Below are 17,737 nucleotides of genomic sequence, written 5' to 3'. Positions count from 1 at the left end.
CCGATTGGCTGTCGATTCGCCGATCATTTCAACACGGCGGGAAAACGGGGATCGATCGTGCACGGCAACCTACCTTAATTGGGTTTTAGAAACCAGAAAATGATCTTCGTGGCTTGGAGAGAGAGAGAGAGAGAGAGAGAGAGAGAGAGAGAGAGAGAGAGGAAAGGAAACAACCAAAACAAGATTGGTATCAAATTGGAAATGGTTTGAGTAAATCTGTTTTACGTTTCATCAATTATCCGACTTGAATCGATGTCAAATTTATCGATTAAATGCTATTTTATTAGGAAGCTTACAAAGTTCTCATAAAACTTGCTCGCTCTTACGTGCAAGAAACAAAGTTTTTCGTAACTCGATCGAGTCCGAGCTCCGAAAATGTTTCTCTCTCTCTCTCTCTCTCTCTCTCTCTCTCTCTCTCTCTCTCTCTCTCACTCACTCTCTCTTTCATCTTAAATTTGGAATCGCAGCCAAAATTACTTGGCAAAAAGTAGTTTGCGTACTTTTGCAAATTGTTTCTATTCGCACAATCAGAAAAACCATACGCATAGAGTCAGAGATAACGCTTCAAAACTGATACATTCCCGCACTTGTAAAAATGCATTCTCTTCACACCCATCATCATCATCGTAAACGTGTCGATTTTCTTTCTTGCTTGCTCGCTCGCTTTCCACGTGAAAGAGAACTTTATGTAGTTTCGCGTCTTTTTTTCACAGAAAAAAAGGACGAGCATCGTTCTCACGATCGATTCGTAGTTTTTGACACGGTGATTATAGCTGATGGATCATCGGAAAATTGATGAAGGAGAGCAACGACGGGCTTCTTCGTAAATATAATCGCGATATAAAATGGAAATGAATTACTACAAGCTCGTTTGAAAATTGCGTAGAGTAACGAAGAAAATACGCAACGACGAGAAGAATCGCGTTGGTTTGGAAAGGAGTTTCCGTCAGTTTTTTTATTCAATCTATACGAATTGTAACGAAAAACCTTACGCGTAACCTTTACCACGCTCGCGAAAATCATAATCGATCGTTTTCATTTAATCCGAGGACGGAGACGCGTGTTACGTTAGCCGAAATAAATTCCTTTTTATCCGTTCACTACGACCCTTGATATCGTATTGGACGAACGACGAAGCTAAGCCACGTGTGCGTCCTCAACGCAAAGCTTTTGAAAGATGATCGAAGAATGGCTCGTCGGGATAACGCAGCGGTAATCTTAGCACGTACTTTTACAAATCTATATAAAGGTGTTTGTTTATTTTCCTTCTCTTAAACGCTAAATATTTTTCTCTCACTGGAACTCTCACCTAAACACAAATTTATTCGTCCACCCATTCATCACACGCACAAATACGCGCATCCATCCATACAGTACACCGCGATATTATTATCAATTTAAAGATCTACATTATTATGGCCGTGGATTTTTCTTCTTATTCTTCTTACTCTTCTTATTCCGATACAGTTACATTCCTTAAACAGACTTGTTCCTCCTCGACTACGCGCTCTCCTCTTCTACCATTCCTCTCTTCTTCTTCGTTCGTATCAACGTTAAATGATCGATCCAGCTTGTTCAAACGCGACGATCAACGATCATTGTCGGGGCGGTTCGAGGGAACGCAAGTTGAGCGGAACATTCTGTCCAAGATATAACCGTGCGAAAAAAATGGATTATCCAGCGAGAATACATTCAGTTTCGTTATGAAATTATTGTATACAAAAGCTGTGGTGCTGCGGTTACACGCCACACCCAATTGAACGAACGAAACGAATAATAAAAATGCATCATTAAAATCGATCAACGTGGATGAAAAGAGATACAATTGGAAGATACGATCACGTCGTTAGATTTGTTCACTTTTCTTCGCGTGATCGTATCTTTCGATTTACGAAGAAAGGGGCAAATTTTGCATTCTACTCGTGTTTCTTAACGCTTTTTGCGATTACAGAGTCACGGATGTTGTAATTAATGTAACGTATTTTTGTTTTTTTGTTTCTTTTTTTTTGTTTTTTTTTCCCTTTTGTTTTGTTGGTGTTTTTTTTTTTTTCGTCTCTACGTCGTAAGCACGTGCGATAACGCGTGTATGTCCACATGAATCTTCTTACTACGAGAAATCGATAATACGGTCCTCCTCCTATTGATAAATGTCGCAATTTCCAAGAGAATCAAAGATTTCCTTGAAATTTCCGAGCATTTATTGATGGACGAACTGGAGGCGATGGAGAATCGAATAAAAGGATATGGCAAAATTAATATATCTGCATAGAAGAGAGTTTGGGAGAGATCGAACGTCCCGAGAAATGGAAAGTTTAGCAATGCTATCGCATCGCCATACGCATAGACGTCTGTTGTTGCTATTACTATAGAATGTGTCGTAAAGCTGTCGAACAAAGTTCATCAGGGTTAATTCAAGTATGGTGGAAGAACAGGTAACGATTAATGTTTAACCCTGGATGGGTTTCGATCCCATCGATATAGATATCTTAAGCTCTGTCTCCTCAGTTTTTCTCAAACGCGATAGTGTATGTAATTTGTATAATAACAAATTTGCGCAGCTCGTTCCAACTGTCCTGAGTAAAAGGTCTCCCACCGGACAGTACGATCCTGCACAATATCTACTATTTCCAATGTGACAGTTTTATTTCCCATAATCTCTAGCATATCATCGAAACGAAAATCTGTTAAACAGGAAAATAAAATGATCGTAACTGTAGGTGGGTAGACGATAAAACGGCATTTCATCGATAAAACTCTAGAAAAATACGCAACAGTAATTAATGGATGAGATTTTCATGTAATCTAGGTATTTCGAGAAAGTTTGCCGGTAAACGGGCGTAAACACGCGTGGACACTCGTACATGCACGCACTTACGCACGTTACTGGCAATTCTTCTCTACTTTTCTCCGTATACTTTTCTCTCTCACGCACACACGCGCGCGCACACCCACACGCACACGCACACGCACACACTCAGTCTCATTCTCGCTCTCTTCTCACTCGGTATACTCTTAATCACTTACGACGCAGGTACAATTTTTTCTGTATTTTTTCTGTATTTTTTCCTTTTTTTGTTTAACTAACTTTTTTTTTATCTTGCTTATGTACTAACATTCTACAAAGATACTTAAGAGACATTTACAAAAAAAATGGCCGTAGTTGTCGCCCCTTTTTCGTTTCAACACAAACACCCGCTGTTCCTTTCTTGGATTATCATATATGCGACATTTTCGAACTTACACTCTACTACATTCTTAAAAACCTAGTGAGCAAACTATTCGTAACATGCACCAAGAGACGCGTATTTTATTACCCTTGTCATCATTACGTGCTACCTTCCGTTTGTATCCGTATTGTTGTTTTTAGTCGTTCTTTGATAAATGGTAGTCAAGAAATAGGGCAATTTTGAAAATGTTTCGCCAAACATTATCACGAAACTAAAGAAAGAAAAATTCATCGATTCATTTTTTCATCTCTCCTTTCGATAACAATCTACAATCGTCTAGAGTCGATATGAACGAACATGTATGCAGCACTCTCTCTCTCTCTCTCTCTCTCTCTCTCTCTCTCTCTCTCTCTCTCTCTCTCTCTCTCTCTCTCTCTCTTCATTTATCGTAATAACGAAAATAGTACGGAAAATAATGATCTCCACCGTTCGGTCTTCCTTCGTATTATATTACACGATTTCGAACAGATAGGGAACTTGAAAGAGATGTTCCCGTTGAAAGGTAAAGATAACTTTATATTTTCTTAGAGACACGCGAAACGAATCGACGCAACGAACATTTCTAGGATATATGTTCGTTCGTATTCTTTGAGAGAAAAGCGTTGTCAATGAACGACGCGATAGATAAAATTGAACAGGCTTGAGGAAACGATACTAAAATGAAAGAAAGGAAAGAGAAGGCATTTTACGAACGTTGCTTGTGTTCTTCGAAAATCGAAGAATAAAAATACGCCAAGAATTATTATTATCCGTTCGCGAGTGTTATGGGATATGGCTGCGCGCACATAAAAATAATGAAATTGTTTAGGATGTATCGTTTCTATTCTCGTCACCCCTTTTTAAATAGCCGATAGATAGAGCGTTAATTAAATTACTGTATTACGGTTCTTCTTCTTCTTCTTCTTCTTCTTCTTCTTCTTCTTCTTTCGTGTTCGTAGATGCAGACGTGTAAATACGAATTATACGCGCTACCAAGAAAGGAGATCTTTGTTTCTCTCGAAAAGATGTCACCGTTCAGCCACTCGGGGACGCGATAACTGCTTTGTTGGTTTGACGTTCGAGCAGATCCGAACGAGCTTTTAAACGACGTTGCATCAGACGACTCTCGCTAGGCGGTGATAAACCAAACAGCTGATGCAGCGACGAATCTTTCCCGATCAATCGATTGTTTCCAATCACTTTCGAATCGATTAAATCGATACTCGAGTGAACCAATGAAGATTTTTGACGCGAATTTCCATCGAACTCGCTAGAGGAATGGATTGCGCAAAGCTTACTATGTTCCGATAGTTCGCTGCTTGAATCGGACATGTGCCCGTAAGGATGATTATCTTCGTCCGTGGAGGAAGTAGACAACCTCGGCTCTCTCTTCTCGGCCAGTTCTTCCAAGTTCACGGAGAAGTGTTGAAGTACCACACGATTCACAGCCATCGCCGATTCGGCGAACGCCGAGAGTTCTCTAGCGGAATTGTTCCTCCTAGACAGACAAGTGAAAAGAGTGAAATTCCGAAATTGTACAAATTCGTTTGCAACATTGTGACACAAGTGAGCCCATTGAAAAGGGAACGAACCTAATAATATGAGGAGTAGTAAGAGATTTCTCAGTATTCTCAACGGAACTCGGACCAGGATTGATCCACGGATGCTTCAGAATACTCTCGGCGCTAAGCCTTTGATGGGCTTCCTTGACCAGCAAACCCCTGATCAAATGTTTCGCATCTTCTGAAATGCACCTCCACTCGTTGTCCGGAAATTCATACCTCCCCTCTTGAATACTGGTAAATAAAAGTTCTTGACAAGCTTGACAATTTTCGCCCCTCTCCCAGCCGCAGTCGGAGCCGCAGTTCCCATAGAAAGGCGGATAACCGCAGAGGAGAATGTACATGATCACGCCAAGGCTCCATAGGTCGCAACGCTTGTCATAATAATTCGCTTCTCCGATGAAAGCTTCGACAACTTCCGGAGCCATAAAGTCGGCGCTACCGACCGGCGTTAACAGTTGCGGCGTGGCTACGGGACTCGATAACGAGTTGTTGAATTTTATGCCCGAGCCAAGATCGAAATCGCACACTTTTATCGGAGTCAATTTATCCGGATACACGCACAAGATGTTTTCCGGTTTCAAATCTCTGTGGGCGATACCTAAAAAGTACCGGGAAGGAAACGAGTTAAACGTTAAAAAACGAGATCGATCCGATTGAATTTATTATTTAGGTTTTAATGCTGCGTGGACCGCTACCTTTCTTGTGAAGGAAATTTAGTGCGCTTGCGATCTCTCGAATTATTTGACTCGCTTCTCGTTCGCTGAAGTGAACCCTTTCTTGGATTCGACTCAACAGTTGACCTCCGTTCACCTTCTCGAATACTAGATAAAATTTCTCTTCGTCTTCGAAGAACTCGATTAGCTGGATGATATTCGGATGTCCCTGACAATGATGAAACGTTTCAACCTCTTTGAATACGCGCGCTCGTGCATGCCCGGGGATCTTGTCGATTATTTTCACCGCGTATTCCAAGTCCGTGTAGAGTGACCTACAAGTCTGAACCGAGGCGTAGGCACCTTCGCCAAGAACTTCGCCGGTCAGTCGGTACAGTTCTGAAACAAGCGGTTCGATTTGTCAATGTTACGATTACGCGAGATGCTACTCGGAAGCTAATCTAATGAAATCTTTCATCTTCTTTCACTTTCTTTCCTCCGCCGTCGCCTATCTCGATAAAGACCATGCTTCCGTTCCGTTCTTTATCCGGCTCGTTCGTTCCCTCGTACAACTACGCGGCAACTATATATACGTCTATGTATCGCAAGCTGCGCTATCAACTCTCTTTTTACCTTCCCTTTTCTGCTCCCTAACTCTCACAACAGTTGTCCGCTCTCTCCACTCTAAACTCCCTACCCAGTTTGCCTCGCGCCAAAGATACGATTCTGCTTGGCAACACCGCTGAATACCTAGCAACCAAAACCCGATAATACTACTTAGGCTTCCACCTTTCCTACCCCTTCCATTATATTGTATATCTGTTCTATTATATATCTGTGCCAAATTCTACCATCGATTCTACATCCTTTTTCAATTCTAAAAGCTTTACGTAATTCTCTTAACGAATTCTTCGGTCTCGACGAGTTAACCTAACCCGTGGCCCACATTGTAGCGTATACGAGCGTGCACTTATGTGCCTGGAGTTTACCACTAGGATTGGAAGTACGGAGTGGAAGCTTCTCGAACATCGGAACTCTGTTACACAAATCGATCGTATCATGTGACGTAACGGTTTCGCTCGGTGAACAAACGTTATTAATCCCTGACTATTGTTGTACCCGTATCGTTCAACGTGTTCAAACAAAAAACAACCGTGTGTAACGATCGAACGAGTTCTCTGCTGGAAATACATCGGGAGGAATATCCATTTCTTTTTTAAGGATAAAACCATCGGCCAATGCACCGAGGAAAAGTTGGGCCTGCGCGTACAATCGATCGTACCCGTTTCACTGCGAGCTTCTCGAACGTTCTGAACTTGTGCAAGGTCAGACACCCAAGCGAAATGCAAGTCACCGGAGCAAGAATTATACGCACACTGTACGTTACATCGTTCCAGACGATATCTCCGTACGGGTTGAATTTTACCTTGGAAGCAAGAAGACATCAAGGACGAGCCAGAGCGTTTCTTCTTACGTCTTTTGCGTCTAGCTTCTTCCTGTCGAGCTTGCACCGCGCTCATAGACTCTCCCGTGGTACCCACGGTCTCTCTACAATTCGCATCTTCTGAAACAAACATATCATTTCTATTACTATTACCATTACCATTACCGTTACACATCCTAAACGTTTGCGCGTACAAGAAAAACAAACGTAGCTATAGTATAATGTAATAGTATTGTAGGCTTAGCAGAGTCGAAAAATGCGGCAATGAGTAGGAATTATGCAACAGTTGTTTATACACGAGAGATATTTCTGGAGAATCAACCGATCGAGCGTATACTTACACGTGACATTTTTCCTTTCCTTAATACTATTATAACAGACACTGTACGTATCATTTATTCTCGCACATGTTTTATCGACACATTGTTTGACCATTAAAACCAAGGGTATATTACTCATTGTTCGCGTTACACGAATCAATAATATTTACCTTATCGGTCATAGATAATTACATATTTGCTATGTTTCAGCGGTTCAACGGAGAGGAATTGTACCGCTACATTACAGTTAAAACCACTTGTACTAATAAAAAAAAAAGAAAAAAAAGAAAAAAAAAGAAAAGAAAACGCATTTATATACTTTAACGAAGATTTCTTCGAGACCAGAAATATTATATCAGGTTCGAGGATGGTCACTTTTGACAGAACAACGAAAGTGTAGTGGTGCTTTACGTGGATCCTTATTTCAATTCTAGATATGGTTACGTTACTGTCTTCCGAGGTGGAAATTTCGAGTATAACTAAAATCAACTGATGTCCATATTACTCATCATCGCTATTGTTATTCTATCCACTAGTTAACTATAATATCAATGATATACTAATGAAAATATTTTCGTAACTGGCATCGACGATGCAGTGCGAGAAGCAATATACGGTTGAACACCGAGAGCTGCGAGTTCAATGACTGGCACAGAAAAGGAACGCCGCCATCTTACGCGAGATATGCCTGTACGATTATGTTGCTGCATCCGCAGAACCTGCGACACAGGAAGACATAAAAAGGAACGAAATGGAACGACCACGCGTACACGTATATATTACTTACTAGTGTAGGGACTACCCTTGTAGTCTATAAATATTCTGCAAAAATTTAGAATATTTCAATCAGAGATTACGGAAAAGGAGAAACACGTGCTGTTGGAAAACATTCGATCTCTGTGTTAAGTAAATAAGAAATTTGGAAAGATTCAAGCCGTTTGTTTAACGCCGATCAGTATGCAGGAAAGTGTAATCCGTTTCAAGGTTAGAGACGCGACGACAGAAAATTTCAAGCAAACAACCCCCGTTCTCCCATTCTCCTAGCGTCTGAAAGAATTTGTCGCGTTTTCTTCCCTTTAAAAGGGAAAGATAGCAATAAAACGGGCATGCGCGCGCGACTTCTCTACCTCCGTCTATCCCTTTTCTCAACTATTCTTTCTTTGGGGTGCCCTTCAACGTGTCACCCCTTCGAATTTGTGTTCAACTTGAACACGAGCCGACTAACCTACATTCAACTTCAAAAATAATTTAACAACGCGTACTATTGCGTACTCGTTTTATATATATATATATATCGTCTGATTCCGGTTGTTCTTCCCTTTGGTACCTCGAAACTACCATCCGTCACGTTTGTCATCTATTGCTGTATTGCATGTTAATGTTCGCAAGAATGCGGCATATGATATTACTGTTCCACTGGCACTAGTTTACTCGTTTGGCGACTAAAACCTTTAAAATATTGTAACGGGACTACCGTATCGATTAGCTTAAATGTTCGAATACACGATCACCACCATGAAATGCAGTTAAATTGTTTTAGAAGAATGAAATGAACCTTATTTTGTGCTCGATCGTTCAAAAGAGGGATGTAATTGTAGGGAGAATTGTAGCTCTCCTACCGAAACAGAGACGTCGAAGCGAGGAATGTTGGCAACGCGCGTACCGGTTTCGAGAAAGTTCTATTAAACGATACCACTCTGTCACGAGCTATACTTATGCTTCTCCACAACGATTGACCTCTGCGATTTCTGTCACCTTGTCGATGCACACACGTTTCATTCGTATATATTCCTTTTACACAAATTCGAACATTTTCAAACGAAAACTGCACTCTCCTTCTCTAAACAAGTTGGCGTAAAATTGGTGGCAATGTTGCATGCGTACCGAAAAGTTAATCAAGGAGAAAGTGCGTTCATATAAACGAACGAGTAGCCATCGATTCTTTTAATCGTTCGTGATAAAAACAGTGTCTCTATCGTTCTCAAGCGAAGGGAATTCGACTAATATTTAGTTCGGGAAAGAAAATGTTCTTACCTCGTCCAACCTCTTGGCACCCGTCCTCCCGTTCTTCCAAGATTTTTTCCACCATTTTTGCACTCGACAACAATGCCACTTGGCTCGACTTAATTCTCCCTTCTTCAAAAAGGAACCGAAAAGGAAAAATACTATTATCTTCGAACCGGTGTTGCTTTTGCTCCTTCTCTCTTCTTTCTTATTCAACGATTAATAATTACAGCCTGTACTTTTCCCGCCTCTCTCTCACTCTCTCTCTCTCTCTCTCTCTCTCTCTCTCTCTCTCTCTCTCTCCCTCTCTCTCTCCCTCCCTTTCTCCCACCACTTTCTCTACCTTAAAACCGATATCAATAATCGTAAAAAAGAGTCAGTTGTATATACATGAAACTGATCTATATCCACTAAGATACTGATATTATCTTCTTTCCCGCTATTCCGTTGAATTCTCTCTTCCTTCACCTTTTACTCTTCGCTCTCCGACGTACACTCTCTCCCTCACTCGCACTTGGACTCTCAGGATTGTTTGATGTATATCGGTGTCGGTATCACAGATATAAATAAATATATAAAGACTATCTACGTTTTACGGTTTCTGTTCTTTTTGTCAGGTGTCGCGATGTTACCGTGGCGGATGAATCGATTGAATAAATACTATCACAGAGTTTGACGCTGCACTTAATTTTCTTCGTTCCCCAGTTCTCTCTGGCTCGATCGTATTTTCACTTGTCCGCTACTCGTCGATACGAACGGATAGAGCTGTTTCGATTTCTTCTCGACTCGTCCAGTCCCGCGATTCCAGTCCCCAACGATCCCAGTCCTCGAGATGAAAATCTCTGGATGGTCGCTATTCCGGTAGTCGGTATCGCACAGCCTCTCGCACGTAGCGGTAACCGGGCTCGGAAGCGCATTAAAAATCCTTCGGCTAACACATCGGGGCCCTTTCGTTTACCTTCCCTCACTGCTCGGCAGTTGGTTTCCGACTGAACTTCGCAAAATGGTCGCTACGCTTACCAACAGCCCCACCGCTCGCCTACACCTCCGTGTCCGAGCATCGACGAATCCTCTATCCCTACCACGCGATGCGTTGCAGCCGCCGCTACAATACAATACACTCTCCTCCTGGCCTTTCCGCTGCTTCTACGTCGAATCGGCCCCGACTTCGGCGACGCCCTCTGAAAACCGTGCCGCGTCACGTACCTCCCGCGAGCAGAGGCTCTCTTCCTTTTCCTTACCACTCTGACTATCGAATTATCCAATCGTATGATGCAATAACATTCACCACTGATTCATATATCAGTTCGTATTCATCATCAAGCTCACCTTTCTCTTTCCTCTCTTCCCACTTTTCTATTCGGATCTTTTCAAATTCGTTTCTTCACCAATCTCTCGGAATCGAGGACACGGTTATTTAGTTAATTGTTTATAGTTTAGTTTTCAGTTCGGAACGCTTGAGAATCACTGTGTTTGGAATTGACATGCCGGTAATAACACCATTCCGCACGTACGATTGGTAAATGTTTTTCGAAAAAGTTAAAGCAAAAAGAGTTTATCGACTCGATCGTTAGATATTACACGCTCGAGATGTTTACTTATACTTTATACTTGCGCTATATAGGATCAGCATCGGATAAACACAGAGAGAACGGGAAATGACACCGGGGCGGTCGTGGCGTGCGTTGTTTTGGAAAAGATGCGCGCGCACAATGGCCACGTATAACATCACGCGACGTAGAAAAGAGTTGAGAGAGAGAGAGAGAGAGAGAGAGAGAGAGAATACTTGATCTTGGCTACTTGTGTACGTACGTATACGAAGAGCGTGCAGGGTAAAACGTGAATGCGAATACACCAAGTGAGAGGACAAAGAACGGACGAGGGAAAAGAGAAACGAGGGGGGAAACAGATGAGAAACATTACATTACTTGGTCTTCTGGTGTCGTTTAGCCGTTTAGTTTGAACGTAGGCACGCACACATGGACAATTGTTACGTTACGCGCATACTCGTATCGTCCATCGAAGTTTGTTTTCAATCGGCCGACATCGCGTGAACTTGTTGCCTATACGTATAATCAGCACCATATTGCGTTCTAACTTTATACATCACAGCCTTGTTATTATTACGTAAGCCTAATGGTTGATTGTTTACCTACGATATTATTTAGTCGAAAATATGGTTAAAATCGGCATCGGATCGATGATGATCGATACAGAGCGACCGACCGATCGATTAAAGCGAACCAGCACCGTATCATATTATGCTATCGCTTCTTTTATATTCTGATTTCATAGTTTGCATACACACGTACGTACGTATCATTTCGTCGTAGGTAATAAAATATTTTATAACCACCGTTGCATCATTCGCGTCATCATTGCGATAATCGCATATCCGCAGCACGATTAAAATAACGTATTGGTTTTAACAATACGTATGTACACGTGTGCAAGGATCAACGTTCGACGTTAAAGTGGCGAAGCATCTCTTTTTTTCGACGCTACGAAGACTCGCGCGATGACGTACAAATCGATTAAGGTGAGGTATTGCGTTGTTATTCAACGTTATCCGCTGAAAACAGTCAGCATCCATCTGCGAATACTTTCTCATAATATCGATTCTATTCCCTTATTTTAATGTTAATTATTAAAATAACCGACACTTTTCCTTACAAATACAATGAAATCGAGTATTATCGTTATAGACGTAACTTTGAACACGATTAGAGCAGTCTCGTGGATACCAGTGATCCTCGAGTCTGATGATGCAATCGTGTGTGCCAAGGCAAAAGAGGTATAATTTTGGAAGAACGACAGGCAGAACGACGGGAAACGAAGAATCAGAAAGCAGAACGCTGCTACTACTAGGGAGCAATTATTTCTCAAACTTACTACGTGCAATTATTTCATGAAAAAAGTATCGAAAAGACTAGCCTGTTCGTTTTTCCAATATATCGCGACACGTCATAACAAGCGACGTACATACAGTGCTGGACAAAAGTATTGGCACAGCATGATTGTTATGATAAAAATGCTTATAACTATGAAACAAATTGTTAAAAAGGAAAAATTTGTTTACACGTTTATTTATTTATTATTCTAGATTATTATTTAACAGAAACAGTAATATAAATAAAGTGATATGCGAAATAATAACAAAAACATATTTATTGAGCGTTTTAAGCATGGACAAAAGTATTGGCACATTATACAAAATTTAGTGTAGTTGTATCTCTCCGAAAAAAATCCGATTGTCACTTGATGGTATAGGTAGGGGATTCCCTGATAGTCATTTTTTCTAACAGTCATCCTTAAGTTCAGTCGATTAGCAACATAGGAAATATAACAAGCAACAATGTCAAGAAGAGGGAAAGAAACTACAAGTGAAGAGAGAAAAATAATATTAAATTTGCACAAAATGCGAAAATCTTATAGTGAAATAGCAAAAAGTGTTAATAGAAGTCGATTCACTATTAGAAGTGTCGTAAAACGATTTGAGAATCAATCAGATTTCAAAAGTAGGAATCGAAGTGGACGTCCCTCAAAGTTAACAGTTAGAGAAAAACGGAAAATTGTAAAGGAAGTGAAAATAAATTGTAAATTAAACTCATCACAACTTAGAGCAAAGTTAAATGAAGAAAATAAAAAAGAAGTAAGTTCGAAAACTATACGGAGAGTGTTAAAAGATGCGGGATATTCTGCGTGTGTCGCAAGAAGGAAACCATACATATCCAAGAAGAATCGGAAGATGAGAAAAGAATTTGCAAAAGAATTTATAAAAAAGGATCCCACATTCTGGAATAACGTATTATTTTCAGATGAAACTAAATTTAATATATTTAAATCAGATGGCAGAGTATTAGTTTGGAGAAAGCCAAATACGGAAATGGATCCACAACATTTACAAGCCACTGTGAAACATGGAGGAGGTGGAGTCATGGTATGGGGTTCCATTGCAGCGTCTGGGGTTGGCGAATTAGTATTCATAGATGAGATTATGGACAAATATGTATATTTAAATATATTAAAGGAAAATTTATTTAAAAGTGCTAATAAATTAAATCTCCCGCGTGATTTTTATTTTCAACAAGACCATGATCCAAAACATACTGCCTATATTGTACGACAATGGATCGTTTACAATACCGCACATACATTAAATACCCCACCCCAGAGTCCAGACATGAATCCCATCGAACATGTTTGGAATGAATTAGAAAAAAAAATTAGAAAATATAATATAACAAACAAAAACCAATTAAAAGCTATTATTTTACAAGAATGGAACAATATAGAGCCGGATTTTACAAAAAAATTGGTAACTTCAATGCCAAAACGATTGAAGGAAGTTATCATGAGGAATGGAGGGCCAACCAAATATTAATTTTTAATTTCTAAGTACTTTCAATCATTTGTGCCAATACTTTTGTCCATGCTTAAAACGCTCAATAAATATGTTTTTGTTATTATTTCGCATATCACTTTATTTATATTACTGTTTCTGTTAAATAATAATCTAGAATAATAAATAAATAAACGTGTAAACAAATTTTTCCTTTTTAACAATTTGTTTCATAGTTATAAGCATTTTTATCATAACAATCATGCTGTGCCAATACTTTTGTCCAGCACTGTATATCATGAATCTTTCAACGGCTTCGGGTAGAATCCACTTGGAATAAACTTGCAACGATATGAAGCTCGATTTCAATATGACTATACGGCGCAGTACGTATTTACCTAGATACGTTAATCTTCGTAAATAAAGAAAATAAATATATTCTATTCGTTAATCTTGATTAAAATAAGCTATTCTCATTGTTCGATCGCTATTGTATAACGACAGATTCGATTCTTAGATGTTCCACGGAGTTTGAAGACGTGTATGAAAATAGTTTCTGATAAACTTGTTCTATCGATAAAATATCTTTCGCTCGGATATTGATTGAAAAAATTTGATTCGATGATTAGAGGAGGCGAAAAATATAAACGAGAGTTGAGAGTCGTTATATGCTACGTTCGCGACAAAATTCCGATACATATTCAACAAATAGAACAACGGTCTACACTTTACAGGAGTTTTATGATAATTTAAATTATCATTGCTATATTCAGAAAGTAACTTTTCTATGCTAATCGCAGTGGAAATGGTTCACTCGTTAAACAATATTTTTAAGAGAAGCGCGCGCGCGCAAAAAAAAGAAAAAAAAGCCTCGACAGTAAACTTTACCAATACGTAGATAGATATGGAAGTGTAGACCGGAGTTGGCTACGGACCGTTTCCCAGCTTATCTTCTGTTTATAGTCTATATAAACAGCAAGCTTGGGTTCGGATGAAAGCCTCCTGCATACGTATGCATACGTAACGTACACGTACATCTGTATACTGTATACGCGAAGCTTTCTAAGAAACTTGTTGGCGGCGATTGAAACTTAAGCAATGGCCCACCCTAATCTGATACAAGTCGAGTTAACACGAGTTCAACGAGATCCGAAGGTATCGACGTGGACGGAACTGACTTACAATTAATTAACCTTGATTGTTACATATCTAATATCTACAGCTACGCGTAGATGCGTGCTAAAAGTTTCTCTCTATGTATTTAAAATGTAACACCTGTGCATCGGTAGTCGCAAAACAATCGAACACCCTTACCGTTAATTTATGTACGACACCTTCAAGTGGCTGTCGTTTTTCTTCACTGTCGGGTTCTATGGCGACGAAAGTTCCACCGATCGTTCCGAAACGCTTTCGCGTTCTCTTATGTAACGTGTGCGCTTATATTATAACAGTTTGCAGAAAATGAATTATTTAAGGTCCCCTTTTAGAAAAGTTCGAAAGGAAAGAATGAAAAATAGTTGGAAAGAATGGAAATATCCGCGGAATGACGCGGAATTCGGTGTTTGCAGGTAGTACTTACGTACGTACGTAGACAGGAATGGTAGCTAGCAAACACGAGTAGACCAGACGTTATTTATAACGATACGTTAAACTCGGGAATCGTGCCAGACGCATAAAAGCCAGCAGGATCTGTTCGTTGCCTTCGAGAACGACTATTTCTCTCCGAGAAATAATATAATAACGGAAGAAGAAACGAAATTCTCATTTTCCGTTTACTGGTATGGTTGTTGCCCTTTCTTTGAAGTTTCAGTGTACGACTAGATATGGAAATGTACAAGATAGGGAGAAAAGCTAGGTATTTGTTTTTTAATGTACCAGTTGAAGCAATGCTAATGTCCTGCCTGGCTGATTATTCCTATCCACTGTGTGCGTCTTATTATCCACGCGTTGAATAATACTGTTTGCGTGCCAGAATAATTTACGCGTCGCAGATATGTGGGTGTTTACAAAAGACGAATGCGCCAACTCGCCATTCTATCTTTCGTTTCTTCGTCGATAATAATACTTTGCGAGGTTTGCTGTTGAAAGAAATGAAATTCAAACTCTATCCAAGAGCGATGGAAAGCGTATACGTGGCACGAGCACCTCGACTACAGCTCGGTCGGTCGATCGATGACGCGCGCACCAAGTGCCTGCGAGTCAATGAAAAAATGCTTTCAGAGACCTACAACCTCTACATAATCGGTCCGAACGATTTAACCGACTACGTGATTACTTGCTCTTCGCTTCGTCTATAGAACTGATCGCATTTTAAAATAGTCAAATCAGATTCAATTACTAACAACTACTTTTCAACTACGTACAATTACTAAATCTATCTATCTGTGACCACTTTTTCATGGATGGTTTCAATCGTTTTATAATTAGTTCATCTAAAGTTTAGCTCGTTGGCTCGTTTAGCGCGCCAAACATACCATATCCACGTGCTTTTCTTCGTGATAAAATATATTTTTAACATTTTCTTTTATGTAGACAGAAAACGACCTCCTTCCTTAAGATGACCTTAAACCTTCCAACACCTTGTAATTCTAAGGGTTTCATTTTAGAGCTGATTGCTCGACTGATTGGTCGACCGTGACCATCGGCACCATCGAATTCATTTCGATTAAACGGGAACAACTAATTTATTGTTCCCATAGATCAGTTGATATATTCCGTAACTAATAGGTAATCTTTCTTTTATTTAATTTTAATAATATTCCGATTTAGATTAATTAAGATACGGAAGCTCTTGTCACTTGGCAATAGAATTGAAACGAGCACTCTGACCATTCGCAACATTTTCTCGGTTAACGTTCGATTTCCTTTGCTCTCCTTCCTTCATCTCCGCCGTTCCTTTAATTTCGAATAATAAAAGAAAAAACAGATGCCATCTATCTGATTTATTGTCTATCTATTTCAGTTTCACGACTCACACGTATAGTTTCAGACGTGAATTAACTCACTCGGCAAAAGTGATTCGGTGTGTCCTAGGCTTTATTGTCATCCATTGTTGTTTCTCACTTACTTAATCGCTTGTCCTTTCTGCTGGCTCGGTTGTTCGGTTCGTTAAAAATCGAACATTTTGCGGATAAAAGATAAAACTAAATGCTACACTATTGCTTCCGCATCGTAAATTTTCAGTCTCAGTCTCAGTCTCTCTCTCTCTCTCCAGCTTAAAAAAGCAAAAGCTTTCCTCGTCTCTTCTGTTTGGACAGCACGAAGGAAACTGCGCGACCTCTGTGTGATTGACACGAGTTAGAACGTGACGACCTTGCGGTGATACATGCTGTCGATCACGTACGCTTTATCGACAATTATTTATTCCTTTTTTCTACGTTCGACTACTTTAATGCGCCGAGTCGGAGTAACGTGCAAACGTATCGGGCTTGAGGAATTTCTGTATCGTGGCAACGTATCGCAATTCATATTTCTTATTTATACGTTTATATAGTGTATTATATGTATTTGTGTTCCATTACTACACCTATACAGGGTGATTCGCTACACGCGTGACAAATTTTTACGGCCGATGCTACACCCTAAAAGCATAAATAATGCCAGGGAAATTGAGATTTTTGTTTTTTCAGAGAAACATCAGTTTCGTTCATATTATAATAGTCCCTATTTTACCCTGAAACTTGCAAAACAACTGGAGTAAGATAAATTATGTTTCCCGCTTTACAAGTAAGTAAGAGAGCTATAAGAAAGAGCGAGACAGATGATACCGGCCCCACTTTGGAACACGTGGCGCCATCTCTGTGAAAAGTGCTCAAACTGCTCGCACCGCGTTATCGACAGCGAAGTAAACTACTTACCGACTAGTGGCGCCATCTCTGTGGCGAGCCCGGAAACTATTCGACGAGTAGTTTTAGCACTCGCCACAGAGATGGCGCCACCAGCCGGTAAGTAGTTTACTTCGCTGCCGATAACGCGGTGCGAGCAGTTTGAGCACTTTTCACAGAGATGGCGCCACGGGTTTCAGAGTGGAGCCGGTATCATCCGTCTCGCTCTTCCTTACAGCATCGGACTCTCTCTTACCTCTTAAAAGATTCATCTTTCGATGCACGCGGACGGTTCGTAGGTTATGTGAACATGTATAAACAGTGCAGTTTTAAGAAGGTGCTATCATTTTAATTATCTACTTACACTTCGACATGCAAC

General features: G+C 40.1%; 1 protein-coding gene across 2 annotated transcripts; it reads right to left on the bottom strand.

The window, feature by feature from the left end:
- Positions 1–4,129: 4,129 nt before the first annotated feature.
- On the bottom strand, positions 4,130–9,646 carry LOC143425062 (MAP kinase-interacting serine/threonine-protein kinase 1). Of its 2 annotated transcripts, none has more exons than XM_076897530.1 (6): positions 9,527–9,646; positions 9,223–9,470; positions 6,851–6,985; positions 5,467–5,823; positions 4,799–5,369; positions 4,130–4,704 (listed from the first exon to the last, which is right to left on the bottom strand). In XM_076897530.1, the coding sequence occupies exons 2-6, from the start codon at positions 9,275–9,277 to the stop codon at positions 4,242–4,244; spliced, it is 1,581 nt and encodes a 526-aa protein (XP_076753645.1). In that variant the 5' UTR covers positions 9,278–9,470; positions 9,527–9,646; the 3' UTR covers positions 4,130–4,241. The 2 variants fall into 2 exon arrangements, with proteins under 2 accessions (XP_076753645.1, XP_076753644.1); XM_076897529.1 differs by having other exon boundaries at positions 6,851–6,988; positions 9,527–9,645.
- Between the last annotated feature and the right edge of the window lie 8,091 nt (positions 9,647–17,737).

Source organism: Xylocopa sonorina, chromosome 7, assembly GCF_050948175.1.
Source record: "Xylocopa sonorina isolate GNS202 chromosome 7, iyXylSono1_principal, whole genome shotgun sequence".
Lineage (NCBI taxonomy): Eukaryota > Metazoa > Arthropoda > Insecta > Hymenoptera > Apidae > Xylocopa > Xylocopa sonorina.
Note: the sequence above shows the minus strand (reverse complement) of the source record. Positions and strands in the feature narration are given on the sequence as shown.